The 16788-nt window shown below is 35.1% G+C and overlaps 2 protein-coding genes, 1 long non-coding RNA gene and 1 pseudogene across 4 annotated transcripts; 2 read left to right on the forward strand and 2 right to left on the reverse strand.

Moving 5' to 3' along the window:
• Positions 1-723: 723 nt before the first annotated feature.
• Positions 724-2532, forward strand: LOC108806181 (uncharacterized). Its single transcript, XM_018578225.2, has 6 exons — positions 724-1009; positions 1190-1283; positions 1477-1553; positions 1674-1730; positions 1827-2033; positions 2113-2532. Exons 1-6 carry the CDS (start codon positions 905-907, stop codon positions 2218-2220), a joined length of 648 nt encoding a protein of 215 aa, XP_018433727.1. The 5' UTR covers positions 724-904; the 3' UTR covers positions 2221-2532.
• A 192-nt stretch (positions 2533-2724) lies between these two features.
• Positions 2725-4278, reverse strand: LOC108806191 (protein PATRONUS 1-like; annotated as a pseudogene).
• A 634-nt stretch (positions 4279-4912) lies between these two features.
• LOC130496020 (uncharacterized) lies at positions 4913-16127 on the reverse strand. 2 transcript variants are annotated; one of them, XR_008935047.1, is made up of 12 exons: positions 15868-16127; positions 15570-15750; positions 15355-15462; positions 15154-15235; positions 14921-15015; positions 14764-14838; positions 14592-14686; positions 14433-14498; positions 14223-14355; positions 6856-6970; positions 5471-5570; positions 4913-5275 (listed from the first exon to the last, which is right to left on the reverse strand). It is a non-coding gene; the product is annotated as an uncharacterized LOC130496020 (long non-coding RNA). The 2 variants fall into 2 exon arrangements; XR_008935046.1 differs by having other exon boundaries at positions 14223-14498.
• On the forward strand, positions 5873-7651 carry LOC108850010 (uncharacterized). Its single transcript, XM_056987752.1, has 7 exons — positions 5873-6088; positions 6181-6265; positions 6344-6470; positions 6536-6732; positions 6810-6933; positions 7053-7271; positions 7373-7651. The coding sequence occupies exons 1-7, from the start codon at positions 5950-5952 to the stop codon at positions 7565-7567; spliced, it is 1086 nt and encodes a 361-aa protein (XP_056843732.1). The 5' UTR covers positions 5873-5949; the 3' UTR covers positions 7568-7651.
• Positions 16128-16788: the final 661 nt, after the last annotated feature.

The raw sequence follows: 16788 nt of genomic DNA on the forward strand, positions 1-16788 counted from the left end.
TCTTTGAGATACTTAGCAAGTTCTCGTTACTTGCTAGCATCCTAGTAATGGTGTAAATCGTATTAAGGATCAACAAAATAAGGATTAAACAAAACAAATTCTTAATTTACTTGCGTAAAACGACAAATTAGTCACCAGTAGGTCCACATGATTAAAAACTAAAAGCACATCATTACAAAAAAAAGGACGGTAGCACGAGACATCCGAGTGTAGAGCACTTTACGAAGAAGGCCACATTCATTCGAACCTTCTGGAGCGAGAGAGAGAGAGAGAGAGACTCTAAAGAAAAAAATATCAAACCAAATCTGAAATCTCAGCCTCACTCTCTCCACAAAATATTTGAGCATATGTATTACAGAAGTTATATATTTACCACCCATATTCAAGATATAACTACAATTTTATGTTTGAGCATTATTACAAATTTTATTCGCACATAACTTATAAGTTGGGGGGTGGCAAGAACAAGAAAAAAAGGAAGAAGTTTTGAGTTGGGTAAAAGAACAAAAAAAGCTAATAGTATCGAAAGGTTGGGGGATACGAGATATTTTCTTCCTACGAAAAATATTAATTAGTATTTGTTTGACCCAATCAAATCAAAAGAGGAAGAAACAAGAAGATAATTATTCAGTTTTAATAATAATTAAAAAAATAAAAAATCAAAGGAAACAAGAAAAATATCTAAAGACAAGTGGCAGAGGAAGTGGTTCTGGAGAGTTCCAATTCTCTCTATTAGCGTATACGTATGAAAGGAGAGGAGAGAACACACAAATAAAAACCCTATTTCTAACCAACCCTAATCTTCATCATCATCATCCCCTTGTTTTAGCGTCTCTAAGAAACTTGCTTTCGAGTCCAAAGCTCTGCTTTGGAGCTTATAATTTTGTGTAAAGTAAAAAAAGGTATGACGTCGAACAAAAGCAACAACGATGACTTGTATGCTGTTCTTGGTCTGAACAAGGAATGTACCACCACCGAAGTACGTACTGCTTATAAGAAGCTTGCTCTTGTAAGTTTTCGTCCGTTCATTGCATGTAATAATAATAGCTAGCTATTTGATTCTGTTTCGTTATATTGGATCATCATATACCTTTCTTTAGCTGATAGGTTTTGACTGAGATTTTTTTAGATAAACTATTAGTATATATGATATGGCTAATTAACTGGGAACTGTTTTGACTATTATTAGAGATGGCATCCAGATCGTTGTTCATCGATGGGGAACTTGGAGTTTGAAGAAGAGGCAAAGAAGAAATTTCAGGCTATCCAAGAAGCCTACTCTGGTAATTTCACCAACCCTTTTTTCTCTCTCTCCTCTGTAATTATTTTATTATTTAATGGAAACAAAAATGGGGGGGGGGGGTGATTATTGGAGAAACAGAGGATCCTCTGTTTTTATTGCATTTGTCTTGTACTTTTTTTATTGTTAAAGTATTGGTTATGTTTCTGATTAAGCTTTTGTTGGTGGGAAAACAGTTCTGTCTGACTCCAACAAGAGGTTCCTCTATGATGTTGGAGCTTATAATAGTGATGATGATGAAGCTGACCAAAACGTAAACTCCCTTTTTTTAGTTATCTTAAATGGCAATGTTCTTGACATGACTTGTCTATGGTTTATTGAACATATGAACCATGTAGTGATTTATTGACATGACTTCTTTATGGTTTTGCAGGGAATGGGTGATTTCTTGAGCGAGATGGCTGCCATGATGAATCAATCCAAGCCTAATGTAAGTCTCTCTTCACTAGTTTCACCACCCCTTAGCTTATTATTAGACAAGACTGATTGATTGATATTTGGAGATGTTGTTTTGGGTATTGGGCAGGAGAGTAATAATTCAGGGGACAGTTTCGAACAGCTGCAGGATCTGTTTAACGAGATGTTTCAAGGAGACCCTACAGCATTCCCATCCTCATCTTCAACTTTCACTTCTTCTTGTAGCTTTGTCTTTGACACTAACGGTCAGCAGTCACAGTTTGGGAGAAGCGATCCTTTCGGATTTGACTCAAGATCTCACACTTTCTCTCTAGGGGTATTTTTTTTTTATCATTTCACCCTCTCTTGGTGCTCTTGAAGATGCCGTTCTTGATGATGAATTTGGGGTTATGCAGGTGGAACATCAGCAGGATTTCAAGAAAGGGAAGAACAATGGTGGTGGAAGAAGAAACAGACGGAAGACTCAATCGTCTAACAACTATGGAGTCTCCTCCACTTCATAGGCCCTTTTTTCAGAACCGTATTTTTTTGATTTGTCGACTAGTCACACACACACAAGAGGACTACTGGTTCTGTCTGGTATTTCTCAACGGCGATGCCCATCACAAAAATACTCAAAAGCATTGTCGTTTGTAAACTACACATTTTCTCGAAGCTTCTTTTTTTTCCTCTCTCTAATTGTTGTCTCCTGAGCAGAAGAGTCGTCGTTAAGATCATTGAGATCGATGAAGTCAACTGGTTTATGATGATCGAATACACATCTCTTGATTCTTTCAGCATTTAATTAATACAAATACATTTTTTTGCTTGGTTCATTCTAGTTGAACCAAACATCAGAGTGATGGATGTCAAACATTTATCTGAATCTTTTAAATGACTTTTGCTTTTGTGTGTTTCATCTATAAAATAAAAAAAGAATCAAACATTCAAAATGTTAAAGATGACTCTGACAATTTGAAGAAGAATTATATACTGTAAATGTGGATGCACATGTTTAAAGAAAGCTATGGAAGAATTATACTTAATTTCATGAAATCAGTCGGTTATAGAGTGACACGGACACAGAGTTGTAAGTAGATCTGAAAGCATTGTTAAAAAATAGTTGCTTGCTACTACTACTTAAACCTCTAAGGACATTAAGGAAACAGAGACATTCAGAAGAGAAGGTCGTCATAGTCTTCTTCTTTGAGAGTGAATTCAAACCGCCAAGCCAGAGGAGTGGAAGGCATCTTTCTTCATCACAGAACCATGGCGGACTGGGGAGCGCCATGGAGTTGAGCGCTTCATGTAACTAGTCAACTTGGGTGATTGAATTTCTTCCGGTTCGTCACAAGTCAGATTGTTCTTACTAGCATTCATCTGAAACCAAACACACAAAGCAGAGAGTCAAACAAAAAGGTACCAAATCAAATTCCAAAAACTAGAAGAAAGATTTACCATTGCAGTTTCATACTTGAGATGCTTATCCTTGACGCTGGAAGAATCTACAAAAAAAAAAACAAAAGAACAAAGCTTTTAAGCACAAGTTCACAAGCAAAAGATCAGTAACCACCACCATCAAGAGCTTTTACCATGGTGAAGAAGTAGAAGATCAGCAGAGAAGTGATCATCCCAGAGACCTTGCTGCTCTTTGATGCATTTGGTGTGATCATGCAAGAACATCTCCCCACCTATGTTGTTGGTTTCGCATTTACTTGTTATTGGAAGAAGCTTTGGGATGAAGAACCCCAGAAGACTTGTTAGTAATATCATTGAGAGCCTTACGAGCTCCTCCTCCTCCAGGTTTCTTCTTCTCAGCAAGCACAGTTCCTATGCTTCTCCCAGAAGCAGCAGCAGTAACAACAGACTCTGAAACAGCAAATAAATAAAAAAAAAAAAAGTCTTGTTTCAAAGCATATCCATCATCGACACCTTAAAAGATATGATTCTGAAGAGAAAAAAAGATTCCTACTTTTGCGATGAATGGGAGCGTTCTCGTCAGGGAAGATCATCTGTTGATGAAGAGTGTTCACAGGGTGTTCATGTTCGCACATTAGGGTTTCAATCTGTTCCACACGCAACAAAAAGCTTGTTAATTTCATGGAACAAATGAACATTGGGAATCATCAAAAGCAATCGAATTTGATTTCACCAAAAAAAAAAATCATATTAATTAGAGAACCCTAAAACAGAATATCAAAACCCTAAATTACGATTCTCTAGAAAACTCCAACACCAGATTTATCGGAAAACCTCACAAATCAAAAACAGAGTTAATAATAAAGAAGCTGATTCGAACCTAAATTACCTTCCGAAATGGGAGTAGTTTCTTGGTGATATCTTGTGGGAGAGACGAGTCTTAAAGGAAGACGAAGAAGAAGAAGAAGAAGAAGAAGAGCGCTTTTCTCTGGATTTTGTGTAACGGTAACTTTTTCAATCTTGTTTCTTTGCTTTTTACATTCTAGAGAGTGGAGCCAAGGCGTAAAAAACGTGAATTTATAAAAGAGCCGTTAAACACATATTTAAGTCACGGCCCAATAAAGACTTGGCCCAGGTCCGTCATTTTGGTTTACGATTATTCTGTTGGGAGCGTTAAACAAGTTAGATGAGAAGTCAACGTGTTACACATCCTATAAACTCATTGTCTAAACGATCTTCTTATCTGCTAGGGATTTATAATTATCATTATCCTTAATTTTGGAAATGTTAAAATTAAGGTCAACTATATAATTAGTCTTAGCCAAAGATATGGTTATTCCACGCTTCTCTTTCCCCATTTTTATTTATATAAATCAATACTATTAATTTTGGATCATGTCCTATTGATAAAGGTCAGGTCCAATTTAAAAAAAAATACAATTGCTATATAATTGTATGGTTACCTAACGATGGGCTTTAGTTAACTGATCCATGACTACTATAATTCCTTCTTTTCGGGAAAATAAAAATAAATTCGACTTTATCAATTTATATAACTAGGAATATCCTATTTTCAAGCACTACCTATTAAATATCTTTTTTTGTTTATCCTACTATTTTAAAATCTACATTTTTGATTTTGAAATATTTATACTTGAAACATCCTATTTTTTTGGAAACAAACATTTATTTAACACACTAAAATATTCCTACTGTAACTATAAAATCTATAAATTTTGACTACTTAAGTTATATACTCGAAACATTATTTTTAAAAAAAACAAAAATTTATTTAACCAACTAAATATTCGAATTACAAAATCTATTATCCTAACCACCTTCCACAACAAATTAATATCCTATTATAAAGGGATATATAATTGGAATCAATTTAAATTCCACAAATCAAATCTATTTTCTCAACGTGCAAACCCACTATCCGATATTTTAGCACAACTCCTATAACTAAACGGTTGATATTATCGAAATCCTCAGGTTTATATATCGTTCCTTTCATTCTATTTTCTTATCATACTTCCTAAAACCAGAACTCACAAACTTTATCGCTACAGAAATACTATTGATCATGGAACTCATTCCTGTGGCTGACCTCAAACCATTCCGGACAGAATGTCGTGTAGAAGTCAAGGTGCTCCATACCTGGAAGCAATACACAAAACTTTCAGGAGAATCATTGGAAATCATTTTCTCTGATGCACATGTAAGTCTCAGATCTTTGCAAAACCTATCTATTATCGATTTCTCTTTATACTCAACTAAACTACTATCTCATATCGTACTTCTTTGTTTATTTTGAAGGGAACGAAAATACATGCATCCTGTAAGAAGTCATACCTTGATAAGTTGGCGAGGAAGTTTTCAAATGTTTTTTCTCTTGGTATGTGGAGAAACATAGAAAATTTCTCCATCAGTAATCCCACTGTTTCCTACAGGCCTACCAATCATCCATACAAGATCAATTTCATTTATGGAACTGATATCACTCCATCAAAAATCCAAAACGACAGCATGTTTCTGAGTTTGGTGGATTTCCAAACTATTCAGAATGGAGTGGAAGATGCTAACATCCTAATTGGTATGTATATAAAATTAGTTTTCAAGTTACATTTTCAAATTAAGCGACCACTTTATAGTTTGATCTTTATTTTTTTCAACTTGCAGATGTTATTGGAGAAGTGTCTGATTTGGGAGCTCTACAGACAGTTCAGTGCTCAGGAAAACCAAAAAAGAAAATTGAGTTCAGTTTGAAAGACCTTGTGTAAGTTATAACAATTTTTTTATATCATATATCATTAGGATTAATATTTTAACATATGATTTTTAACAGTGGCCGTAGGATTACTTGCTGTTTGTGGGGAAAATTTGCTGAAAACATTAAAGCTAATTGTGACTCAGCTGGTGAAGATTCGATTATATGCCTCCTACGTTTTGTGAAAATTGGCACCTACAGAAGTAACACTATTATCCCTTTATCATAACTTAGCATCATAATTTTTTATGATTTTGTCTTTACTTTCTTTTTATGTGACAAATGTTTATGTTAGATGATGTTCAAATTTCAAACTCATATGATGCTTCTCAAGTCTTTTTCAACCCACCAATAAAGGAGACTGAGGCGTTTTTGAAAAGGTAATTTGGGTTTAATGATGGAGTTTATATTTGTATTTTCTTATAGATATGCCAACTTTAATGGTTAACGTTTCATAGGGATGTTGCATCCAATGCCTTGACATTGGTTGAATCTGAAGAAGACAGACTGGAGAGGGAGATTAGACGCGATCCTTGGATGCAATACCCAACTAAGGACATTGCAGAGCTACTGGAATCAACTCAGGTTTTAGTTATATGTTCTAACAGTATCCATGGTTAAAATACTAATGTTTTTGTTTTCAAATGTAGATTGAGCAATGCAGAGTCATTGCCACAATCTATGATATTGACAAGGACTGGGGATGGTACTATTTTGGGTGCCAAGCTGACCAGAGAAAGGTCACCAAGATTTCTAGAACTGTTAAAATCGTGAATGGTAATGAGATTATAACTCATCTTTGGTGGTGTGAAAAGTGTGAAGCTAAAGTCACAGATGTCTTACCTAAGTAAGTTATTTGTAAGTTTCTTTTTGTTGTTATCAGTATTTTTATTTCCTAATACAAATTTTAAATCTCTATCACAGGTTCAGGATTCATGTAAGGGTTAAAGATGGCTCTGGAGAAGCTTACCTAATGCTACTTGACTGGATTGCTAGCGCCATTGTTCCTGAATCTGCTGCCGACTTGCTCAGCGGTTCCCTTGATGAGGTTATAACCCTTTTTTCAACTTCAGTATACACTATGCCTGAAAAAAAAACAGGGTTCGTAAATATACATTATAGAATAGATTTGTATCTTTAACATATAATGAATATTGAATATGACAGCTAAAAGATGTTGACTCTTTTCCTGAGGCTGTTACTTCTTTGATTGGAAAGACTTTCATGTTTGGAGTTTACATTGAGAGTAACAATGTTAGTAGCAAGGGTGGGATGTACAAAGTTGGTAAAGTGTGGAAAAATCCGAGTTTGCTACTTACTGGTGGTAGTACCAGTCAATCATTTACTCAGACTGATGTTGGAACATCCTATTTAACTGGTTCACAGGTATGGTTTAGTTTGTTTCGTTTTTATAAATGATGTTCTTTATCTATATGACTTCAACTTATTGATACAGAAACAAATGCTTTGATGTTCTTTATCTACAGGACTCGATTTACCAGTTGGAAAGTCAACCAAACGAAGACAACATGGTAACTCCTGTATCTAAACGCAAAGAAAAATCCACTGAAGGTGAAGATGATCGTGACATAAATTCTACAACAAAGAAGCACTGCACTAGAGTTTTTGTGAAGAAAGAAAAGACTACCAAAGAAGAGTCAAGCACAAAAAAAAGTGGCTAATGGAGTCTTCAATATTGCTTTGTGTTTTCTTTTGCTTTGTTTCTGTTAACTTTATTTTCAAACAAGTGTTTCTCTTTGCACAATTGTTTCTGTTATTTCAACTTTCGTTTTCAATGAAAATTTCAAGTTTTTAAATTTTATGAAATATATTCAAAGAAACGATTCATACTAAGTATCATTATCAATCATACTAAGAATCGATATACCTGGATTTTCATATATAATTATGGAGCCACATAACTTACATAAATGGTTTCATGTGAAATATATTTCTCTTTATACATAGGCAACCGAGACAATATCAATTCTATTTTTTTTTTTAAATCATCTATAAATTATCAATAATAGCCAGATAATTTATTTATATGGTTTCATGTTAATTAAAAATATCTCCTCATATATAGGAAACTAAATCAAACAACATATATTTTTTTCTATCCAATAAGAAACAACATCATTAAAACTAAACCACGTTCATAGAAAAGGAACCCTAACCTTCATTATTCAACAACGATGGTTTTCTATTTCTAACTTCTCTAAGCACAGTTACTATCACAATCAAACATGAAGAACAAAGACGACAATGCAAGGAAGAGGAAAAATCATCAACCTATAGTTATTTCTCCATCTGATTCCAAATCGTCTGATAGAGCAAAATCAGTGTTGAGAGATGTTACGAATTTAAATCAAACACTACCAAGCTGTGGGAGTACCCACAATTATACTAATCCATCGACTGCCTTCAGTTTAGAAAATCAATACTATGGTACTTTTTCTTTACATGTTCTTACTGTTATATATTATACTGTTTTTTATGATTGATGATGAAGTGAATCAATATTATCCGATTCATGTGTCTATTCTGTTCTTTTTTTTATCTACAGATAAAGATAAAGGAAAGCAACCTCAGGGATCTAAGCGATTTCGAGGCAATGGTACTTGGCACTATTTTTATTTAAATATTTGTGATCATTGTGAAGCTGTAAATTTAACAATTAACATTGTTTTTGTAAATTTGTGCGATGGTGAGGTGGTGATTATAACAATATGGCTTCTCAATTATCAAACATCACAACAAGAAGAAGCACATGTCTCAATATTCAACCTAGAAATCTTTTACCAGCCTTCTCCAACTCAGACAGTGTCAAGCAACCTAATGCCATGGAGTGGTCCACATCTCAACTAAATGAGTCAGAAGAAGAAGATGATTTTCAACCATTTGAAAACCCATCCTCTGGTATGTATAATTAGTTTATCCGATTATATTAATTCGCAAGAACAAATTAGATAACAGAGTTTTAATAACAGAGGAGGGTGAAGATTATAGTGATCAGAGTTATGATGTGAGTAGTGAAGATGGTGATTCATTTGAAGTATTATCTGATAACATTGAAGTACAAACAGCGAATCCAAGTCCTATCACAGATGAACAAAGGTCTAGGATTTTGACTATGGCTGATATATTTCGAAACATGTTTGAGGGTGGTTCATCATCATCTACTACACCTCTGCAAACACCAAAGAGTACAGGTAATTGAATAGTATTTTTCAGAATTTATTCCTGTATTCGAAAATAACTTGAGCATCTTTATTTATGAATTTGTTACAGAGTATTTAGATGAGGGTGATCCTACTTGCATATGTGAGTACTGTGGTGCGAAAATGTGGTATGGTGAACGTATTGAAAAGAAGAGAAAGTCCAAGAAACCAAAATTTTCTTTGTGTTGTGGACAAGGTCAAGTTCAGTTGCCATTACTAAAGGAATCACCAGAGATCTTGAAAAGATTGTTACATGGTGATGATGATATCAGCAGCTATTTTCGAGAAAATATCAGACAACTTAATATGGTTTTCTCTTTTACATCTCTTGGGGGTAAAGTGGATAGATGTGTTCCTCAAGGACGAGGACCAAAAATGTTTCAACTTCAAGGAGAAAACTATCATTTGATGGGCAGTTTAAAGCCACAAGCTGGAGAAGAGCCCAAGTTTTCTCAACTCTACATTGTTGACACAGAAATCGAAATTGATAAAAGAGCTTCCATTATAGGGTATTTTCTGAATTACTAAGGATTTAATAGTTTTGATATAATATGATTCTTTATGACCATGTATTCTAAGACTGAAAGGGCGTAATTTTAATGCAGGAAATACAAGAAAAAGGCTGATAAAGCTAAAAAAGAGAGTCTGAGAAAGAAAGTCATTGAGATGATAGTTCAGATGCTAAACCAAGTTAACCCATATGTACATCAGTTTCGTTCAGCAAGAGATCGATTCAATACCAACTCTGGTGCTACATTTCATATGAGGATTGTTAGCTCTCGAGAAAAAGATGGAAGGACATATGATACTCCTACTGCATCTGAAGTTGCTGCACTAATTCCTGGGGATTTTAATTTGGAAATGGATAAAAGAGATATTGTTCTACAAGAGAAGCAAACAGGATGGCTTAAACGGATAAGTGAAATACATCCTTCCTACCTAGCACTACAGTATCCTCTTATCTTTGCATATGGCGAAGATGGGTTCAGGCTTGGGATTGAAAAAAGAGCTACAGAAGCTACTGCTAAACTGAAGAGGAAAAATATCAGTATGAGACAGTGGTATGCATATCGGATTATGGAAAGAGATGGGGAATCTCATACACTTCTACACTCTAAAAGGCTATTCCAACAGTTTCTGGTAGATGGTTATACAACCATAGAAGCAAATCGGTTGTCCTATTTGAGGATGAACCAGAAAAGCCTTAGATCAGACAGCTATGATTCTATTCAGCAGTCTGGAAACAATGGGGATAACGATATGCACGAGCAAGGAAGCCGCTTTTTGTTACCAGCCACATTTGTTGGAGGACCAAGATACATGAAGAATTTGTATTTGGATGCAATGGCAATATGCAAATACTATGGATTTCCAGATCTTTTTATAACTTTCACATGCAATCCTAAATGGCCTGAAATCACTAGGTATGTTCAACCACGCAAGCTCACTCCTGACGACAGACCAGAAATCCTATGCAGGATTTTTAAGGTTAAACTAGATCGGCTAATGAGCGATTTAACTGAAAAAAATCTACTTGGAAAGACTGTCGCATGTGAGTTATCTTTATGGTTGTTTTATGAACATATATATTGTTATAAATCGTCTGGTTACTAATGTTTTTGTTTAATGCAGCGATGTACACAGTTGAATTTCAGAAACGTGGTCTGCCCCATGCTCATATTCTGCTGTTCATGCATCCTAAATATAAATTTCCTAAAACAGATGACATTGACAAGATCATCTCAGCAGAAATACCAGATAAGGATAAGGAACCAGAGCTGTTTGATGTGGTGAAGGATATGATGATTCATGGTCCTTGTGGGGCAGTTAACATGAACTCGCCATGCATGGAGAATGGTAAATGTTCAAAGCTCTATCCTAAAGATTTTGTGGACAAAACTTCTGTGAACAGAGAAGGTTTTCCGGTTTATAGACGGCGTGAACAGCCTGGTTGCTTTGTAGAGAAAAATGGCTTCAAATGCGATAACAGATACGTTATACCCTATAACAAGAAATTATCTGTTCGGTATCGAGCTCATATTAACGTGGAGTGGTGTAATCAGACTGGTTCCATTAAATACTTATTTAAGTATATTAATAAAGGTGCAGATCGTTGTACTGTTTCTGTTGAGCCATCAGAAAAAGGAGCTACTGGAGTTGAAAAAAAAAATGAGATAAAAAACTTCTTCAACTGCAGGTGAATTTGGTTCTAATCTCTCTTTATAATTTATTTTTTTTACTTCTCAACGAGATCAGTCTTGCTTCACTAATATTTTTTTTTTTAGATATGTTTCGGCCTGTGAAGGGGCATGGAGGACTTTAAGTTTTCCTATCCATTATCGATCGGTGCCTGTTGAGCGAATGCAGTTTCACCTACCAGGGAAGCAGATTATTATTTTCAAAGATGATGACACTTATGCTGAAGTCACAAATCGTGAGCTTATAGAAAATACTATGTTCACTGGATGGTTTGATCTGAACAAGGTTAGTGCTGTTGCCAGAAGACTTACTTTAGCAGAAATTCCAACAATGTTCACTTGGAATAAGAAGGAGAAAAAGTTTTATGATAGACAGAAAGGATTCAGTATTGGTAGGATCAATTATGCCCCAAGGAAGATTGAAGAAGCTTTCTATTTGCGTGTTCTGCTAAACATAGTCAGAGGTCCAAGGGATGAGGAGGAGGTTCGAACCTTTAATAATGTTGTTTATCCCACATTTAAGAGGGCCTGTTTTGCAAGGGGCTTACTAGACAATGATCAAGAGTATATAGATGACATTATGAGGACGAGTTTCACTGAATCAGCTGCACATTTGCGTCACACTTTTGTTATTATGCTGATGTCTGGTAGTTTGTCAGAGCCAGAGGTCGTTTGGGACAATACATGGGAGGTTTTATGTGATGACATCGAGTACAAGCGTAGAAAGTTATTAAACAGACCAGGTATAATATAAATCTATTTTTATATGATACTACATTCAGAAAAATATGGTCTAATTCGCATTTTGGTTTTTTTTTGTAGATCTCTGTTTAAGTGCAGCAGAAAAACAACAGTTTGCTCTTCTTGAGATCGAAAAAATTTTAAAGAGTAATGGATTTTCATTAGAGCAGTGGGAGTCTATGCCAAAGCCAGATCCAGATATTGTTGGAAACGACAATGTGTTGATTGCAGATGAGCTGAGTTACGATAGGGAGAAGCTGAAAGCTGAGCATGACCGAGATATTGGAAAACTAACAGATGAGCAAAGGAACATTTATGAAGAGATTGTTGATGCTGTTGTAAATGAAAAAGGAGGTGTCTTCTTTGTCTATGGATTTGGAGGAACAGGTAAAACCTTCCTGTGGAGATTGCTGTCTGCAGCTATTAGATGCAGGGGAGAAATTTGTTTGAACACTGCATCAAGTGGGATAGCTTCTCTATTGCTACAAGGAGGAAGGACAGCACATTCTAGGTTTGGAATACCAATAAACCCAGATGAGTTTTCTACATGCACACTAATTCCAGGAAGTGATCAAGCTAATTTGGTGAAAGCAGCATCTCTAATCATTTGGGATGAAGCACCAATGATGAGCAGACACTGTTTTGAATCTTTGGACAGGAGTATGAAAGACATTTTGGGGAACAAAGACGGGAGGCCTTTTGGTGGAAAAGTTGTTGTGTTTGGAGGTGATTTTAGACAAATATTGCCCGTCATACATGGTGCTGGACGTCCAGAAATTGTACTGGACTCTCTTAATTTGTCATATTTATGGAAGCATGTTAAGTTGATGAAGCTAACGAAGAATATGAGGCTGCTTTCTGAAAACCTGTCTGCTGAAGAAGCAAAGGAATTGAAGGAATTTTCAGAGTGGATTTTAGATGTTGGAGATGGAAAACTCGGAGGAGATAATGATGGAGAAGTTGTAATCAATATCCCAGACGAGTTTCTTATCACTGATGTAGATGAACCAATTGAAGCTATTAGCAAAGCAGTGTATGGTGATGTTGTTTCCTTGCAACATAATAGAGAGGCAAAGTTTTTCCAAGAAAGAGCCATTTTGTGTCCCACCAACGAAGATGTTAACAGGATTAACCAGCACATGTTGGATAAACTACCAGGTTACACTATTTATATTCACATGTTTTTTTTTCCTATTTAAATCGTTTTGAATATTTTTTAATTATTGATTACGCCCTTTGCAGGAGAAGAAAGGATTTACTTAAGCTCTGACTCGATTGATGCTTCTGATAGATTTTCAAAAAATGACCAGGCTCTAACTCCCGATTTCTTAAACACCATCAAGGTTTCTGGGTTGCCAAATCACAGTCTTCGTTTGAAAGTCGGATGTCCAGTGATGCTGCTTCGAAACATCGATCATACAAACGGTTTGATGAATGGCACAAGACTCCAGATTACAGAGTTGGATGATTTATTTGTAAAGGCGAGAGTTATCACAGGAGAAAAGGTGGGGAAAACCGTGGACATTCCTAGACTTTCTATTACACCTACTGATAAGAAATTGCCTTTCAAGATGAGGAGGAGGCAGCTACCTATTGCAGTTGCATTTGCTATCACAATTAATAAGAGTCAGGGTCAATCGCTATCCCATGTTGGTTTGTATCTACCAAGAGATGTGTTTTCTCATGGACAACTATATGTGGCTGTTTCCAGAGTTACATCAAAAAAAGGATTGAAGATTTTGGTTGTTGATGATCAGGGAAAGCCTAAGCGTGAGACAAAAAATGTTGTTTTTAAAGAGATCTTTCAGAATCTCTAACCTGAATGTTTAGTTTCTTGTGTAGTTTGCTGTGTTTTCGAGATGTTAACTTATTTCATAATTTCTTTCAGATGTTTTAACTTATTTCTAATTTTAATCTTTAGTTTGCTGTGTTTTTATCTTTACTATTTTTTATTTACCTCTAATTTATTCATACAAACAAAGCACACTACAGATACACAAGCAAACGACATTGTTTTCTTTAGCCTAAATACTACCACACAACAGACATACCAGCAAGCAACATTCAGAGATAAATGATTTCACTTCTAACCGATATTTCATTCCTGAATTCTAACCGATAACCTATATTTCATTCCTCACTTCCAAGCGCTATCTATGTTTGGTTAAGGGACTTACATGTTGTTCCAATGCTAAAGGTTGTTTCTGAATCCAAGCGCCTGTTATGTTTTGTTTTGTGACTTCCAAGCGGTAGCTATGTTTCATTCCTCAATGTCCTTTCTCAAACTTATAATGTTGTTTCCAGCATCTCCTGAATAATAAGAGAGTTAAATAAGAACACAGTTGTAAAGGTAATCACACAAGAGTACATATTTATAAATACTTAACTTTTAAATATGTAAATGGCTAAATGGCATTGCTGTCGGGCGTTCAAAACCTGAGCAAATAGTTTACCTATGTGGAACAATGATGGAAACTAATCTCAAATTAATGAAAAGTATAAACCAAAAGGAAAAAAAAAACAACAACATACTTCAGAAACATGACCTTTTCTTTTCAGATGCAGTGAGCTATTGGTTGATCAGTTTCTCCAGTCCTTTGATTATAGCTTGCATTTCCTCAGCCAACGACTTCAATTGTATCTGAATCGACAGGACACTGAAATTATGAGCCAATTACAAGTAAAAAGTAGATGACCTATAAAGCACAGAATGCGAACCTTTGAAGAATACTTTTCAAGACTCTCAATATCCTTAGGGAAGTCCAGCAGATCTGATCCCTTTCAAGCAAGGAACTAGACAAAAGAAAGAAGAGAGTCAAACCAAACTACCCTCAACAGAATCTAGAGGCTGCCTTTTATTGAGATTGTACTTTACCTTGCAAAGATAGTGCATGAGAGTCATCTTCCTGTTAGCAGCATGTATATCGCTTAGTTTTGATAAACTGTCCAACTTGAATCCCACTGCAGCGCCTGCAGAAAGCAGAACAAGGGTATTATCAAACCAATTCAGATATGTGTTCAGACAAAACATATACATGACGTAGCCAAAACAAAGTCACCATTCTTGGATCAAAGCCAACATTAAAACAGAGAAATTTTAATACTCACCCCTCGCAGTTCCTTGGTTCAATGTGTTCCCCAGGTAAAGAATCTTTTTCATAATTTCTTTTAGCTTTGGTGAAGTACGGACCTGATGAACAAAGAAACGAGGAGAAAAAAGTATAAGAAAGAGACATGACTACACAAATATCATAATAATTAAAAAAAAAAATCAAAAATCAAAAAGAGCTACCAAGGAATCGAGATTACCCAATTCTCAATAGATGTTTGCGATCTGTTAAAATCCCTTTCCAGCTAAAGATTTGAAGTTCTTCTCCAACAAAACATCTTAAACAAACACGATCTCTTCGTCTTCTTCTACCATTCATGTAAAAGATCTACTGTCAGAACCTTTTATAATCATTATACACTGATTCCGAATGAAACTTTTTCAGAAAAAAAATGACAGGAACAAAGTGAATTACCTGAAGAAAGGTGTGAACTTTATGATCTCAGGAATCAAGAAAACCCAATGGAATAAAATGAAAGTCTTGGTGAGATCAGCTCTTCGATCCCAAAAGTCCTTAAACACATCATCAACAGCGCGAGCCTCCATATTCTTCAGCTTCACTAAGATAATCGGAAGAAACAGCGGATTCGTCACATCTGAAATGTAATAGATTTTAAAAAGTTACAATTTTTCAGATTCCAGCTCAAACTAAGATTACATGCAAACAAAATATTACTCTGATGATGAATGTATAATAAAAAAAATGCATGTACCTGAATCGGGATCTTATAATAGAGAAACAAGATCTGTCTGTGGTCGGAATAAAGAAACAATATCGTTGGTGGTCAGATTGATGAATAAAGAGAGAAGATCGAAAGGTGGTAATAGAGAGAGGGTGAGACAAGATCGTCGGTGGTAATAGAGAGAGGGAAAGACAAGATCTTAGTTGGTCTGATTGATGATTAAAGAAAGAAAATCGTCGGTGGTAATAGAGAGAGGGAGAGACAAGATGGCGGTGGTAATAGAGAGAGGGAGAGAGAACGACAACTTTTCAGCTGAATCTTTGTAAAAGATTTAGTTTATCTCTAAAGTGTTTGTGGTCGGAAATCATTATCGAATTGGGCCTTGGGTAAATAATAGAACTGGTACATATTGGGTTTAATCTGGGCTTTTACAGAAATATTGAACCAAAATTTGACAAACCCATTATTAATAGTATTGATCATATCATTATAACTTAACAAAAAACATATAATTACATGTCTATATATTTATCGACAGATTATTATAGAAAATAGTTGGTTTTGAATTTTTCTTTTGCTATTTCCTTTTTTTGGCAAAAGTCTAAATATAAACTAATAATTTCCTAATTTTTCTCATTCAACTTTTAACCTACATTTTTTCTAAATTGTTACCTATTTTCTTCATCTTCTATAAATTATGAAAACTCTCTTTCGAGTATTCAAAAACCACATGATACTTAAAACTTTAAATGATATTATATTCATTTCTCTTATGGGTATGTCTCAACAAAGAAGGCAAATCAAACTTCGCAATATCAAGATTGGATGGAAATTAATAATAAGAACAAAGAGAAAATAATTAGTAAGCATGAAAATAACTCCAATACAAGCGAATTGTTTTATCTGCATTTGCTTTTAAACAAGAGCAAAACATCGACCAGCTACACAGAT

This window comes from Raphanus sativus, chromosome 6, assembly GCF_000801105.2.
Source record: "Raphanus sativus cultivar WK10039 chromosome 6, ASM80110v3, whole genome shotgun sequence".
Lineage (NCBI taxonomy): Eukaryota > Viridiplantae > Streptophyta > Magnoliopsida > Brassicales > Brassicaceae > Raphanus > Raphanus sativus.